The following is a 15,528-nucleotide window of genomic DNA, read 5'->3' as shown; positions in this document are numbered from 1 at the left end:
GCCGGCGGCAGGAGGAGCGCGCAGGTCCTGCTCGGAGCTTTCCTGCCCGCCTGGGCCGAGGGGGGCCGTGCGCGCCTGCAGGGCAGGGAGGCCGAGCGAAGGGGCTGGCGCTGTGCTTCGGGAGCGGCACTTGGGCTGCAGGTGCGCGCGCGCTCAGCCTCGAAGCCGCCTGGGTGACCGGGGCCAGGCACTGCCTCTCAGGCTGCAGTCCTCTTCTACACACCTCCCTGGGAGTAAGGCCCATAGATCCCGGTGGAACTTACTTCTGAGTAGACATACACAGCATTGGGCTGAGCCTCACCTACCTCGCAGGGTTGTTGTAAGGGCAAAAGTGGGGGAGGAACTCTGTACACCACCCTGAGCTCCTTGGAGGAAGAGCGAGATAAAAATGTGGAAAATAAGAGTGCTTTATCCTTGGAGCACCTAAAGGTGCGCTTGCATCTTCGCCTCGGCTGGGCCAGTCTGGTTTTCAGGTTGTCGGATCATCTGATCTGTCCTCCAGACCCCTGCGCCCTGCCAAATGAGAAGGAGCTCCAGGCAGTCGCCTTGCATCCCATGCACCTGAACGGCCATGATTATATTCCAGCAGCCTACAGAACTGTGCTGTGTGGTATGTGCTTCACTCTGTGTGTGTGTGTGTGTGTTCTGGTCCCCTTTCTGTCACAAACATCACCCTTGGGGTCAGGGAAGGACCAGGAGGATTCCCAAAGCCAGGCAGGATGCAGCCCACACCCTCCTCCACCAACCCAATCCACCAAACCCCCAAGGACAGTGTGCTCTGCTTATATCACCACAAGCATCCCAGGTTCTTTTAAAATACATTTCCTTGGTCAAAATATTTCACTTAATCTTCATTTATAAGGTTTTTATTAGGAAACTTTAAGGGAGCTCCAATTGCTCCAAAGACATTAATACATGCATTACAGTAGAATAAAACAAGAAAAGGTTAGCTAACTGAACAAACTAAAAGTTACCAACATTATAGGTCAGCCATATAACATTTCTTCCAGCACAAAAGCTGCCAGCCCCAGCTTGCTTGCTTCCTTCTGCTGTTCCTGTGAAGAACTCTCTGAGGACCCACACCCAGGTTTTATTCTTTAAATCAGGGGTGCCCAAACCCCCACCCTGGGGCCACTTGCAGCCCTCGAGGACTCCCAATGCAGCTCTCAGGGAGTCCCCAGTCTCCAATGAGCTTCTAGCCCTCTGGAGACTTGCTGGAGTCCGCACTGGCCAGACGCAACTGCTCTCAACCTGAGAGCGACTGTTTGACCTCTCACATGAACTGTGGGATGAGGGCTCCCTCCACTGCTTGCTGTTTTACGTCTGCGATTCAGTAACAGCAGCAAAGGAAAGGCTTGCCTTGCTTTGTGCAAGGACTTTTATAGGCCTTGAGCTATTGCAAGATCTTCATTCATTCATATAAGTTCATCTTTAATATATTCATTTATGTAAACTTATGTAAATTAATTCTTTTTCCCCCGGCCCCCAACACAGTGTCAGAGAGATAATGTGGCCCTCCTGCCAAAAACTTTGGACACCCCTGCTCTAAATTAGCAATAAACTACACCTGGGTAGCCTCAGATCTTCTGCTCAGCAACCAGCTTAAACCATCTGAAGGGAAAAGGCACTTGCCCCACCCCATGACACTTTCCAAAAAGGGGAAACCACCCTAGTGTTCAGCTCAATATTTCAGGCATGAGAAAAGTGGTCAGCATTACAAGTGGTGAAGCGAAAGGTGACTGTCTTTTTTGTTCAGTATCTTCTTTCAAAGCTTTCCTAGAGCATCTTCTTCAGCTGCTTTGGGGGGATCACCTTTAACGTTCTGCCCAGACTTGGGTTATGCTTTAGAATCCAGGAAACAGGATATCATATGCCCTGAAACTTATGCCCTGAAAGTGTCTGTGCCAAAGTGGCAGCTTCAGACTGTCCGTCAAGGGTTTCAGCTCCCCCTTGAGATACCACCAAAGAATGGCTAGACCCCATCAAAATTCATAAGACGTGTCATTAATTTCAGTTGGTCCTAGTCATACTCATTGGATATCACCCACTAACATTTTTAAATAGGTTGTGTCAAATCAAATCTTTATTATGGTCTCAGACCAGCAAAAAACAGGTTTTGTGTTCTTTGGATTCCAATAAACCTGTCCTTTGGTTTGTATAGATCAAATCTGCATAATTCTTTACCTGAAAAGGCCATTTGTCTTCCCGTCTCTGTCACTATCCAGAGCTAGAGAACCCACATCTTAAGAATCAAGCAGCAGGGGCAAGGGGGTAGTGTAGTAAGACAGGGCAACCCACCCCTTCCTGAATAAGCTGAGACCAAGTGGATACAATTTGAAAGTGAAAAAAGTTTATTTAAAAAATGGAGTAATTTAAACAATGAATGGAAAAGTGCAAGAGATAAAAAACAGGCATTGATCAATTAGCAAAAGATGCTCAAACAATACAAAACAACAAAGGATAGTGGCTACTGCATCTGGACAACTCAAGAGCTTCTTCAGGATCCTGAGGCACAGAAGCCTGTGGCTCACACAGATGTTATAGTCCATTGGGGGGGGGGGAGGCTAGACATTTCAGGTTTGATGTTCTCAGTTGCATTTATTTCACTATGACCAATCAGTAGCCTCAATGTCCTTTCTAAGAAAGGTTGGCACTGCCAATTTGCTAAGCCTATCTGCCTGTTGTTTGAAGTTGGCAGCTTTCAGCACCTCAATGGTCAACTCTATGGCATAATCTGAGTAGTACTGAAACAGCAGGTTTTTCACGTCCAAGGGATCTGCGTGCTGTAACTGTCCTTCGGGGATGTTGTCAAAGTGCTCCTTGACAGGGAAGTTATGGAGTTTGTCCTTGAATCTTTTCAGATCCTCCTCCTTCAAGTCCTCCAGGATATCCGTCAGGTGGTCAAGCTTGGTCTTTGGTCTGCTACTGAGTGCTGCTGGTCAAGAAAACCAAAGCCACAGTTTGAGATGTATGGTCCTGGCAGCCTTCTCAAGCATCCTCATTGCAATGACTGGCACAGATGATGATAAGTATTTATACATTGCTTTTCAACAGTATAGTTAGTATATGAACTATTCTTTGTGGTTTTACTTTCTGGGGCCTACAGGAAAGCTGGGGACAGTTTTTAAGAGAAGGTGATTTGAGAGAAGCTGGGATTTCCCAGGGTGAGCAGGTATGTTTCCCAGCAAGGAGGTGCAGCAGTGGGGAAGGCTGATGTGCTGCAGCTTGAGGGGAATGGCTTGTGTCTTCCTTCTGGTTTTCACCGCTTGCACTGCATCCTAATGAAAAAGGGGTAACACATTTTCCCCTTATCAGAGGTATCATACAGGAAACCTTTTATCTTTCGTAGTCCTTTTGGAGGAGAATTTATAACGTTTGTGGTATCTGAGAATGTCAAGGCCTAGAATAATTGCTGCAAAATCTGCCAAGCCTGCACACAGGGCTGGCACAAGAGGCCCTGATGCCTGAGGCGGCATTCCAAATGCTGCCCCCCTTACCCGATGATGTGCCAGCCTCTGCTCCTCCCACTCTCCAGTGTTCTGCCCCAGCACTCTCCTCTCCAGCCTTCCACACTTTCTCTTCCTCTCCGTCCCACTCTTCCTTTACCAACCCAGGGAGTGGAACAGCAGCACAGGAGGTAGGAAGGGGGGCAGAGATTGGCATTTCCCACCAACATGCTTCCTGAGGTGATCGTTGGTGTCATGAAAGGGCCGACCCAACCTGCACATTCTATGGCATTCTCACTCCGGAAATCTACAATTCAGTCCAGTGCACCGGAATAAGGAGTGGGGGAGCAGGATGGTGCTTGGGTTTTACTCCCACTCTATAGTCATGTGGATTATGTGGTAGGATCTAAGTCATGCCTCTGTAATACCTGATTCTGCTTTTTCAGGTGTTGCCCCAGAAGTGCAAGGCTCTTCCTGAATTAGCACATCCTCTAGAAGAAAAGAGAAGAAATAGGAATGGAACTTTTCTCCCAAAACAATTCTCTTCACACTGGGTGTTCTCACAATCAGGGAAGGGTAATGCTGCCCCTCTGAGTATCATCTTCCTCTGACTCACATATATGGCCAAAGCACCTGCTAATTCAAATGCACCTACATAAGAACAGCCTCACTGGATCAGGCCATAGGCCCATCTAGTCCAGCTTCCTGTATCTCACAGCGGCCCACCAAATGTCCCGGGGAGCACACCAGATAACAAGAGACCTGCATACTGGTGCCCTCCCTTGCATCTGGCATAGCCCATTTCTAAAATCAAAGCATTCCTCCGAGTGCTTAGGACTGGCCGGGTCTCTTTTAAATCAAATATAGTTGCAGGAAATAACAGTTCTGGGGAAGAGATCTGTGCATGTATTTTACACACACACACACAAGTTATTTTTCCCTCCCTATCCTCTATGATGAGAGGCTCTGGACTCATCAGCAGTTCGCCGCCTCAACTGCTGACACTGTACTTTTCCTTACCAGTTTAGATGCTCCAGAGCCTGTTTCTCTGGAGCTCAAAATTCATGGCTTCTGGCACCTTGATTGTCACTTGCACACTGTAATCCAGGAGTCTTCTAACTATGGCCTGGTGTCCACAACCAGCTCATAGCAAGATTTTATCCGGCCCTCAGGAACTTAAAATTTTTTTTTCCCCAATCATGTGGTCAGACAGTTAATATGTGCAGTTCTGTCTGCTGTGCTCCTTTCTCTATAGCTAGAGTGGTGAAAGCCTGGCTAACATTCATTTTTAGTCACGTGGGCCATATGCTTTGAGAGACTGGTGTACCAAGGCAGGGTCAAGGGGGACAAATGCCCCAGGGTGCCATACCTGCAGGGGCAATAGTGTGTTCCTCACCCTCCCGCTACCTTTCTTCCCCCACACAGAGGCCTACTGAGGGCCTTGAAGCACCACTTCCAGAACTGCTGTGAACTCACTAGATCAGTGTATATTCTTTTAACAATGATAGTCAATGGGACTTACTCCTGGGTAAGTGTGGGTAGTATTGCAGCCTAGGATTGTTAAAAATGTTCTTGCTTGATGATGTCATTTCCTGTCATGACATCACTTCCTGTGGGTCCTGACAGATTCTCATTCTAAAAAGTGGGTCCCGGTGCTAAATGTGTGAGAACCACTGCTACAGTCACATGGATTAAGTGGCAGGATCCCAGCCATGCCTCAGTAATACCTGCTTTTTCAAGTGGTTTTGGTCATCAGAGAATTAAATACCCTCCTCCTCTGACTCACATATATGGCCAAAGCACCTGCTAATTCAAATGCACCTCAAAGCATTCCTCAAAGTGTTTAGGACTGATCTGGGAAAGAGATCTGTGCATGTATCTTACACACACACACACACACACACACACACACACACAATGTACACTGTGCTCCTGCACAGTGATAAAACACAAAAATAATCTGATTGCAATCATATGGATCATCTCAAATTGCACTGCTGTGAAGACAACATGACATCTTAAACAGAGAAAATCTTCAAGTATGAAGTGTGTGTTGGTCAGGAGTTGGCAAGCAAGGGTCCAGCTTGGAGTCTTATAAAACAGACAGGGTAAAACTCCAGGATCAAGTAGGAATGTTTCTGTAAAATGGGAGGAAACGGGAATTCCCCCCTTCCAGTAGTCTAATGCAACATGGCTTCATTGCATCCACCCGTGCAAACACGGCACCACACACAGTCCATACCTGGATCCAACCAAGTATCCCAAACCAAGCAGAGATCTTCCTTTTTTTTCACACTGAGGCCCACTTCATTTCTGTATCGTAGTTTAACTTCAACAAAGGACTGTAGTTGTCCTGGGCTCTTGTAGAAAAAGCCAAGCTCCTGTTGAAGAAGGAGGTAGGAAGCCTTGTGAGAGGCAATGACTCTGAGGTCATGGACCGCAATCTCAGTACCAGGTAACTGTTAATCCAAAGCTATTCTAAACACGCTTGAAGGTTGTCATTGTAATAAATCATGTGTCCCTATCAATACTATCCAACAATGGTATTATATGTATAAATATGATCCCAAGAAGCTTTACTATTGCAAGTTAAAAAAAATCTGACTCTCAGAAGCAGCAGAAAGTGTTACAATATAATGCCAGTTGGCTATAGACATTTCTGTTTGAGTGAAGAAGCAGCTGTGTTACCATCTATGACAGAGCCAGTTAACTGAGTCTTCTGGATACTAAAGTGCCAGGTAACTGTGCTGTTACTGTACTGTGTTTTATTATTCATATAAAACACACATCACATTTTACAGAGTAACATCAGCTAGCAAGACAGGCCAGTTATACCCTTGGTAGACCCTGACAGTAATGCGAAAGTCCTTCGACATTCCAGCGACAGCTTGTGCACGACTCGCCTCAGACTACGTACTTGTTTCTGTACTTTTGCTTTTGCCGTACGATAAGAAATATGCACAGCCGCAATCGTGGTAACTTCATTTGGTAAATCAAAAGTAACTTCCCCCATCATAGAATGCGAGAGTCAGAAGGGACCTTGGAAGTCATCTAGTGCAACACCCTGCTCAGCGCAGGTGACTACAGCATTCCTAGCAGATGGCCAACCCCCCTCTGCTTAAAAACCTTCAATGAAGAAGAGCCCACAACTACATGAGGCAAACTGTCCCAATACTGGTCAACTCTTCTAATTAGGAAATTGTTTCTCAGGTTTATCCTAAATCTACTTCCTTTTGAAGTTTCAACCCATTGGTTCTAGTCCTGCCCTCAGGAACCACCAAAAGCAACCTTCCCCTTCTTCAGTGTGACAGCCCTTCAGACAGCTACCATATTTCCCCTTAGTCCTCTCTTCTCCAGGCTAAACACACCAAGCTATTATAACTGTTCATCATCTCTGAATCAGCTCTCTTCTGCATCTGGAAGGCTGCATGCTTACTCAAGTGAAGAGGGTTACAAAGACTGTTCAGCACTAGATTATACACACATCCATGAAATGATGTATTTACTGACTTTTGGGGTTATCATGAGTTCAGGGCAGCTGGACACAGTGTAGCGAGTGCCGACATACAGGGGCCCCTCTGTTTGAGGGGGTTTCCAAACATGTGATGATTTCTGCCTTTCCTCCTCAGTTTTGATGGCCTGTTTGAAGGGAAAGGAAGAACTTCTCACCAAAGTTGACAAGGCAAAACACCAACATGAAGCAACATTATATTGTCTCTATTGGAATCCATTTAAATCAGGCAAATTGGAGCCTCTAAGAGAAACTTTCCTTCACTCTAGAGAAGAAGTGCCAAAGGGGGGACATGTTTGAGATGTACACAGTTATGCAAGGGATGGATAGAGGGATGTTCTTTTCCCTCTTACAGAACACCAGAACAAGGGGACATCCACTAAATTGAGTGTTGGGAGAGTTAGAATAGACATAAGTAAATATTTCTTGACCCAGCGTATAATTAGTCTGTGGAACTCCTTGCCACCGGATGTGGTGATGATCTGGCCTAGATGCCTTTAAAAGGGGTTTTGACAGATGTCTAGAAGAAAAGTTCATCACAGATTACAAGCCGCAATGGGTACGTGCAGCTTCCTGGTTTTAGGATATCCTAGAATGCCAGGTACAAGGGAGTGGAACCAGAATGCAGGTATCTTGTTGTCTTGTTTGCCCACTGAGGCATCTGGTGGTCTGCAGAGGACAGGAGGAGGTGATCAGGAGCGAGGGAGCAGGGTGGGAGGAGGGCTCCACTGGATCCTGAGCTCCGTGTTGGACTGCGCAACCCAACATGGAGGCTCTTGATTCTGTGCGAGCCCAAGGGTTGCCGCAGAATTAAGCAGTACCCTATTGTGGGGTTACTTTCCTTACCCAGGGGAAGGGAGAGAACATGCCCTTCCCCCAAGTTGCAGCCAGAGGCTGCCCGGTTGCATTTAGGATGCTGCAGTGGCCCTGCGTGCCAGGCAGCTTAGGATTGGGTTGCCCGTTGGTTCAAGTTTAGTTTTACAGTTAGCAACAGAAGGTGTGGTGCAGTGATGTGTACCTAGGGACCGCTGAGCTTTTTTGACAGTCCTGATTCCACTGTGCTGTAAGATACAAGGAAGGATTTCTATTTATGTACTCCCTGAAAGCATTCTAGTTGATGTACTACCATTCCCCAAGAGCCATCTCCATTAACTTGTCCTGTCCAGTCCTTCCTGGTGCTCGATGATGATGATGATGCTGTAGCAATTAGTTCTTTGTCAGTTCTCACCTGTATAATGGAAGAGTCATTAGGGATCAGATAGAGATGAAGGGTTGTGATCTTCTTCTTTGCTTGGTAAAGCAGCACCACAGAATGAATGGGAAAGAATTTACTGTAGATGAAATTAAACACCGTGCCCAGAGGAGAAAATGTGGGATTTTCTAGCACAGCGTGAAACAAGCTAACTCGTGATGGTTTCTCCAGGATCATCCCACCATCCACGAAGTGAGCAATTTTCAGGTGGGAAATGTCAGCCTTTCCTTCTGCAAATAGATCAGAGGACAACAAAGGTTTTCATCTATTTTTAGTGACACACGGTGATGCGGGAAAAACTCCCCTGGGTGAGTTCTGGAACACAGAATTGAGAAGCCAGGCTAATGCCAACCATGGACCAGAAGTGATGTTGCCTAAAGCCTAAGAGAAGCAGTACAGGTGGGTTAGTCTCTGATTGCCATTGACGGAAATAGTCGTGTCTTGCAGGTGTGGCAGAAGAGGGCCTGCAGAAGCAGAGGGTTAGGAAAGGAGCTGAGAAAGCAGCAGGCCAAGTGAAGCAGGTAGGAAATGTGACTTCCACAGCTGAAGCATCTAACCTGCCTGAGAAAGGATTCCATGTTATGGCTTATCTTCCCCCTTCAAAACTACCCTACCTGTGAGACACACAAAATGAGGGAGGTGAACAGCTGCCACCTCCTCTGCTGGATCTGCCTGGATGTCAAACAATGGACCAGCCACCATCCACTGATGCTTCTCAGCCTCGCTCAAGTGGGTATCCCAGGAACAAAAGGCGTATTCAACAGTCACCGCTGCCTTCACCTCAAACCTGAGTTCAGTTACAGAGCAGAGGAAGGTGCCTGCCTTGGGGAGGTGGATTCTGCAGGTCAAATGGGGGGGGGGGGAATGGGAAAGCATAATTAGTTTCTCAGAGAGTCTTAGAGGAAAGTAATTAGATTCTAATTGGGCAGACAAATAAGCCAGATGTGGAGGAATATTTAATACGATAAAGACAAAATTGCTCCACTCTGAAAGATTTATTCCATGTAGTGGCACAAGAGAGCCACTGCTAACCAAACAAGGAGATAGTCAGCTGGCACTGTAAGGTGTACAGAAGGATACATGAGATTAAATGCCTCTTTGAGAAATACAATCATAAGCAAACCAATCACCATTCAAAATCGCTTTCCTAAATGTTTGGGGGGTGATTGCCTGACAAAGCGCAGCAGTTTAAAAAGTGGAAATCATAATTTTCAGCTATGCCACTCGCAGCCCAGCTCTACCTGTGGTAATGCAGTCACACCAAAGGGGCATGCATTGGGGCATGCACTCCCAAGGCGGAGATTCAGGCCCAGGATGTCTCCTCCAGGTAAGGGAACATTTGATCCCTTCCCTTAGGGTAAACCTTTGCCATGCATGAGATTTGTGCAAGTTACTTTGCTGCAAAAGCCTTTTCCCTTTTTGCCTGTGTAGTCATGACTGGCTCTGAAGGTGACGAGAAGCGGTCGTTTACATCAGCGGCAAGGCACCTCAAGAAACTCAGCATTCTGCCCCCCTTCCAGGAAAGCCAGTGCTTCTAACACAAAATTGTGGATGACATTTAATAAAAGAGAGACCAAATTGCCCCAGAGAACACTCTGAGATATTTATTCCAAGTAATTTTACAATACAAGGTATTTGATTTGCCCCTGAACAACCTGAATCAGATTTCAGTCTTGGATGATAAATCCAGGAGATGCTTACTCCAGACCCCAACGGACTGAATTCCTAGAATAAGTGTTAAAAGGGACATAGAGTTTCTAGAAAACTTCTAGAATACAGGAATAATTGTAGGAAAATTGTGGGTCTGTGGATATGATCAAATTCCTCAGAGTTTTTGAATAGGGTTACACATATACTCTCTAGTCTACATTGAAAGGATTCTCCTCACAAATTGACATCAGGCTCTAAACCCTTTCAGGAGAGTCACTCTGGATCCTCACCTGTATGTCTTCATTTCTCCATTAGCATCTGCAACAACCTCTGGTTGTACTTCTGGACATGTCTGGAAAACAGAAGATAGCATTTAAAAAATGAGTCGCTGGAGGCGGGGACCTACTGACTGACCTTGTGGAATTTGAGTTCTTTGCCATTCTGACACAGTTCAACAAGATTTCCAGTACTCCTAAATAGAATGCCAACTAAATTTCAGGTCTGCAGTCAGCAAGGCCTCCAGCTAGAGTTTGCAGTCATTCTTATTCCTCTGTATTATCAAAATTAGGGGCCAGAAGGGAAGGTTTCCAGAGAGGACTGAAACTCAGAGATGCTAAATGCATCTCTTGACTTGAAAGGCCTGGATTATAATTCCAGTAATTGAGGATAAAACTCCTGCCTCCCAAGAGAGTTCTCGTTTTCTATCTCACTTCCATTTTAAACCATTGGATCTAACCCCATTTTACAGCTAAAGTGATGAAAGCTGAATATCTAACTACAATCTCCAAAAACCCACCCAGGATACTAATGGCCTGATCCAAACATGCAGCTCTGTCATCAGAACTGGTGTCACGAAAACCGCTCCAGAACAGCATAGAGTCATGTGCTTTTGGAGAACCTCCTCAGATGTTGGGGAGGACCTCACATGCAGAAATGATGAGAAGTCCTGCCAGCATCACTAAGTCAGCGGGGTGAGTGGTACAGGGCAGGGGAGTGGGAGGATCAGGGTGGATTGGGGGAGGGATGGGGAAGTGTCATAAATGGGAGGGGGTGGCACTTGGCATGGACACATGCTACCCCACTTGGAGTCAGCCAACGTGCCCCCTTTGTCTCCTCATACCAGCTAAAGAGCTGCCACAGGTGCAAAAAGACCCATTACCAATCATGAAGCTTACAGAGGGGTAACAGAAAATTTTTTTCCAGGGAAAATGATAGGATTGGGCTGTAAGTGATAGTAGTAGAATGCAGCATATTCAGAATAGGGGCTAAAATGTGGTTTGAGACCCCACGCCAAAGAGATTTGGCCATGCTTTACTGCCTCTGTAGACAGCTATGTGGGAATGTAACAGCATCCTAGGAGGGGATGCAGTGGCATAGCTGATGATTGTGTAGCCCGGTGCCAAGCTCAAAATGATGCCCCGGAAGTGACATCATAACCGGAAGTGACGTCATGCCCAAGCATTTTACAAAGTGCAAATTGGGGGGAAACCTGCCTCCTCCCCCTAGCAGCAAGCCATCCACTTGCTCTGCCATACCAGTGGCATAGCTAAGGCATCTGTCTGCTACCTGAGGTCAAAGAAGATTTGTAGCCACCTCAAGATAAAATCAAATTTAATTATGTAAGGGTGCAATCCTAACCCCTTATGTCAGTGCTTTCCAGCACTGACATTAGGGCAATGCAGCTCTGAGCTAAGGGAACAAACATTCCCTTACTTTCAGGAGGCCTTCATGAGTGACACCCAACTGCAGGATGCAGCACATGTCCCACTGGCACCGCTATGCCAGTGCTGGAAACCGCTGACATAAGGGGTAAGGATTGCACCCTAAATAAATAAAATGTGTGCCCCTGATTGGTTTGAGGCACTGTGCCAGGGTGAAGAGGGACAGTTACTTCCCCCTGCTAAATATAAGAAGAGCACCACTTGAAAAAGTGCCTCTTTACAGTTAGCAGGTGTAACTCTAACGAGAGCTCATATTAACACCTTATTGGTTCCATGCTATATCATAACAACATGTAATTGGCTCTCAGAACAATCAGTCTCATAGGTCAGTTCTGAGTCAAGAAAATCCACTTTTTATTCCATAAGACAGTTGGTTAATTGGTAAATCTGGTTAATTGACCGTAATGTTTGATAGACTACTGATATTCCAATCCAGTTTGTTTCATTGAATTCTGCATTAAATTATCTTTCCAATGATATATAACATGATGGTATTATTCATACATACCAAGATTTTCACAATTTTGGTCACTAGTGTCAAGCTCGGTTTGTTGCCCCCCTAAAGTTTGATGCCCAGTGCAGCTACTACGCCCTAAACCCCCTTAGTTACACCACTGAGGGGATGCATCCTAGCACTGCAACAAAGGCCCTTACCTGCTCATTCCTACACAAGTAGCATTTGTCCTTTGCAAGGGTGTCAGGGATCAAGCCCTCTTTGCTGCATTTCCTTTCTGCAATGCAAATAGTTGTTAGAGATTAGCAGCATGGGCCAGCAGTTTCTTATTGATCAGACAAAGAAGATCTTATCTCTTGGAAAGTCTGAGCTTCAACTCCTAAGGAGATCTTCCCATGGTGCACCAGTCTCAGCCGCATCCAGTGGTTTGGTTTATCATTTAATGAGTGGGAAAGTGTGTATGAATTGCTAGCCTTATTTATCAGTGATTTAACAGGCATTATCCAATACACCTCAACATTACCCAGAGGAGCTCAAGGCATTGCCTGTGCTAGCAAAGAAGTCAAAACATAAGGACCCAATCCTATCCAACTTTCCTGCACTGATGCAGCTGTGTCAATGGGGCACGTGCTGCATCATGGGGTGGAGAGGCAGTCACGGAGGCCTCCTAAAGGCTGCATTGCAGCTGCACCAGTGCTGGAAAGTTGGATAGGTTTGGGCTGTAAGTTAAGCAGCAGTCCTGAACTGTGCTTTGAGTATGATGTTTCTTACAATGCAACTGCAACCTGGAAAGAAAACAGCTGTGTTTTCCCCCAATTAGACTGTCATTCTGCAAACAAGACAACACTTGTACTGCCACAAACCAAATCTTAAATGCCACCCAATCATTGCTTTTCTTCTGCATTTCTGTTCAGTCAGTTTTGTTTTATGTAGATGGCAAAGTGGTGCATTCCACTCAATGGGGCTAACTCATGTCAGTGGCTAATTACTCTATACTTCAGACATTGCTGTGAGTTGATGATCAGTGTGAGTTGAGCATCATCCACTTACCCTCAAGTTCCTTGATCAGGAGATCATTGGTTGTTCTCAGGGCCTCGTAGAGAAGGTCTTTCCAGTCTCCATTCCAGCCTGGCACCACCTCATAGAGGAGTTCCATTTTTTCCTTGTCAGTGTCCCTCTTCAAGATGTCAGCAAACAAAGAATACTGGATTGTTCTTTCAATCAGTGATGTTGCCACACGGTTAACCCTAGTGACATTTTCGATCAAATTCTTCTTGTGCCTCTCAACAAAGTGCCCCTCTAAGAAAAGCAAAAACAGGATATAAGAGTCTGGTTTCGGTTTCCAAAGGAAGAGAGGAAGACACCTGATGAAGTGCAGTTCTAGCGTTTCAGAGCAAGAGAAATAAACTACCAGGCACCCAGTCACACACTCAGTCCCCAATATGTTTTGACCTGTCTCTCAAGGGACCACAGGTGGATTAGACATTAGTGAATCTTCATGGCAAATATTCTGCCCTGGCCACGCTGTCTTCTAGAACTGCCAAGCAGTGGACCTCCGGTGCTTCACCGGTGCTAGTCCAGAGCCAGGTTAGCACCGGCAGAGCACCAGCGCTAGGAAAACACTGGGCAATGACCCCTCCCTCTGGTTGGGAAACACTGCCTTAGAGGGAATAGAGCTCTTAGGTTTTTCCAAGTTCTCAGATTTGCACTTGGCAATTTCTGCATTTGGGAAACAAGAAAGAGGCAACAAATACCCATCAAAACACACATTTTGCTTGGCTTTTGAGGAGGGATGATTTCCCTACTGACACTTTTTAAAATTACAGTATATACATTTGGTTATTCTGTGCCAGTTCTATACTTTTATTCTTGTTGTATTACAATTTTTGTCTGCAACTTGTATCATTGGTAATAGTTTCTATTTTATTATCATTCTTTTTATTTTTATTATTTTATTTTATTATTTTATTTTATTCTTATTCTTTTGTTTTATTACATTTACTGTTTACCACTTTTGAGCTTCCGAAAAATGGTTTAAAGATCTCTTATATATTCACTCTACCTTCAAGTTCTGCAATGAGGGGTCCATGTGTTTTCTTCAGCACTGTGTAGAGACGGTCTTTCTGTCTCCTGTTCCATGTTGGCACCAGTGTGTACAATTTCTTCATTGTCTTCTCGTTTGAGTCCTCTCTCTGAAACGTTGGAATTCGGAGCCGCCATAAGATAGAGTCAACTCTGGAGACTCGATGTGTCAATTCCTCCTGGTGCTTTTCAATAAAATGTTCCTCTGGTGATAAACACATTACATAACTTTATATTCAGTTTTAGAAATAATAGGATTTGGGGAGACTCCCAGGTGCTTTTTAGCCAGAGGCTTATGCAAACAATGTTCCTGGGATGCTCCTTATCTCAACAGTTAAAATATAACTGGTGGTGGAAAAGCTCCTTGCTACTTTTACTGTCATGAACCCTACCAGTATTTGGGGAATAAACACAGATGAAGGGCACAATCCTACCTAACTGGTGCTCTAGCAGAGCGCATGCTTCGCTGTTGTGTGAGGCCTCCATGCATTGCAAAAGTGCAGTGTAAAGTGCTTTGTGACAGTGTGAAGGCTAGGCGCACTAGTGGGAAGGCCAAGGCCTTCTTGTGCATGCTGGCCCAGTGGAGGATGCCCACTGGAGCAGACAGGTCCCTTGCCAAGTTGCACAGACGTGGGGGCAGGTGGCAACAGGGGGGGGGTGTCAGCAAATCACAGAGGACAGGGGTTGGCAGAGAATGGGGTGAAATGAGGAGGGGGCAGGATCGGCAGCATCAGCACATGCTGCATACTGTTCTCCCTCTTTGGGCCTGATCCACCAACACGGATCAACTCAAATTTGTACCAGTTATATTGAAGTTGGGCATGAGTAGATCTCATATGCCGGTAGGGGTTTTCTCCATGACAAGGGGACAAATTGTTATTTGTTATTTTCTAGGGCTGTTTGAAGGGGGAGGAGGCTGCCTCCGGGGCTGCACACGTTTACTTGAGCTCCGTCTAAAAAACTTCCTTTTTTCCTATTTATGTGTGCCATTACAATATTTTCTTTTTAGCAGCACCTCTGAATGCAGTTTTGCAAGCCAAGTGTTTTGGTTTGCAAATGTCCCTATTGGGGATAAGAAATCAGCTTTTATCTGTAAGTATGAAGAAACGAAGTAAACGACAGAGAACCAGCCCAGCTGCCTCCGGGGAAACCGCCCTGAAGAAGAAACGCAGCGTCAAGGTCTCTAAACAGCTGCTGTTATCGGAATGTCCACTTAATCATGGAAAAGTGAGTAAGACTGTGGAATTAATCTCAGAGGGTGCCGAGGTGGTAGAAGAAGGGAGTCAAACATTAAGTCATCCTGGAGAGAGGAGTGAGACGCCATTATCCTCCGGTGTTTTCAAGGGGGCGGTGAAATCCAGCTCTGTGTGTAATGCAGCTACCAGCACAGATAATTTGGAATAGATAGATCT

General features: G+C 45.7%; 1 protein-coding gene across 4 annotated transcripts in view; it reads right to left on the bottom strand.

The window, feature by feature from the left end:
- Window positions 1–2,333: 2,333 nt before the first annotated feature.
- LOC136651745 (uncharacterized) overlaps window positions 2,334–15,528 on the bottom strand; it is a 37,549-nt gene continuing 24,354 nt past the window's right edge. For 2 of the 4 annotated variants that reach the window (XM_066628392.1, XM_066628394.1), the window contains exons 6-15: window positions 14,097–14,321; window positions 13,085–13,333; window positions 12,235–12,311; window positions 10,150–10,211; window positions 8,824–9,047; window positions 8,186–8,439; window positions 6,957–7,085; window positions 5,689–5,827; window positions 3,875–3,937; window positions 2,334–2,935 (exon numbers count right to left, since the gene is read on the bottom strand). In XM_066628392.1, coding sequence (XP_066484489.1) covers window positions 2,607–2,935; window positions 3,875–3,937; window positions 5,689–5,827; window positions 6,957–7,085; window positions 8,186–8,439; window positions 8,824–9,047; window positions 10,150–10,211; window positions 12,235–12,311; window positions 13,085–13,333; window positions 14,097–14,321 — 1,751 coding nt within the window. In that variant the 3' untranslated portion in view covers window positions 2,334–2,606. Of the gene's footprint in view, window positions 2,936–2,960; window positions 3,279–3,874; window positions 3,938–5,688; window positions 5,828–6,956; window positions 7,086–8,185; window positions 8,440–8,823; window positions 9,048–10,149; window positions 10,212–12,234; window positions 12,312–13,084; window positions 13,334–14,096; window positions 14,322–15,528 lie in introns of those variants that run through there. The other 2 variants (XM_066628393.1, XM_066628395.1) reach the window with 2 other exon arrangements.

Source organism: Tiliqua scincoides, chromosome 5 (assembly GCF_035046505.1).
Source record: "Tiliqua scincoides isolate rTilSci1 chromosome 5, rTilSci1.hap2, whole genome shotgun sequence".
Taxonomy (NCBI): Eukaryota; Metazoa; Chordata; class Lepidosauria; order Squamata; family Scincidae; genus Tiliqua; species Tiliqua scincoides.
The sequence above is the reverse complement of the archived record's forward strand: the minus strand, read 5'-3'. Positions and strand labels throughout refer to the sequence as shown.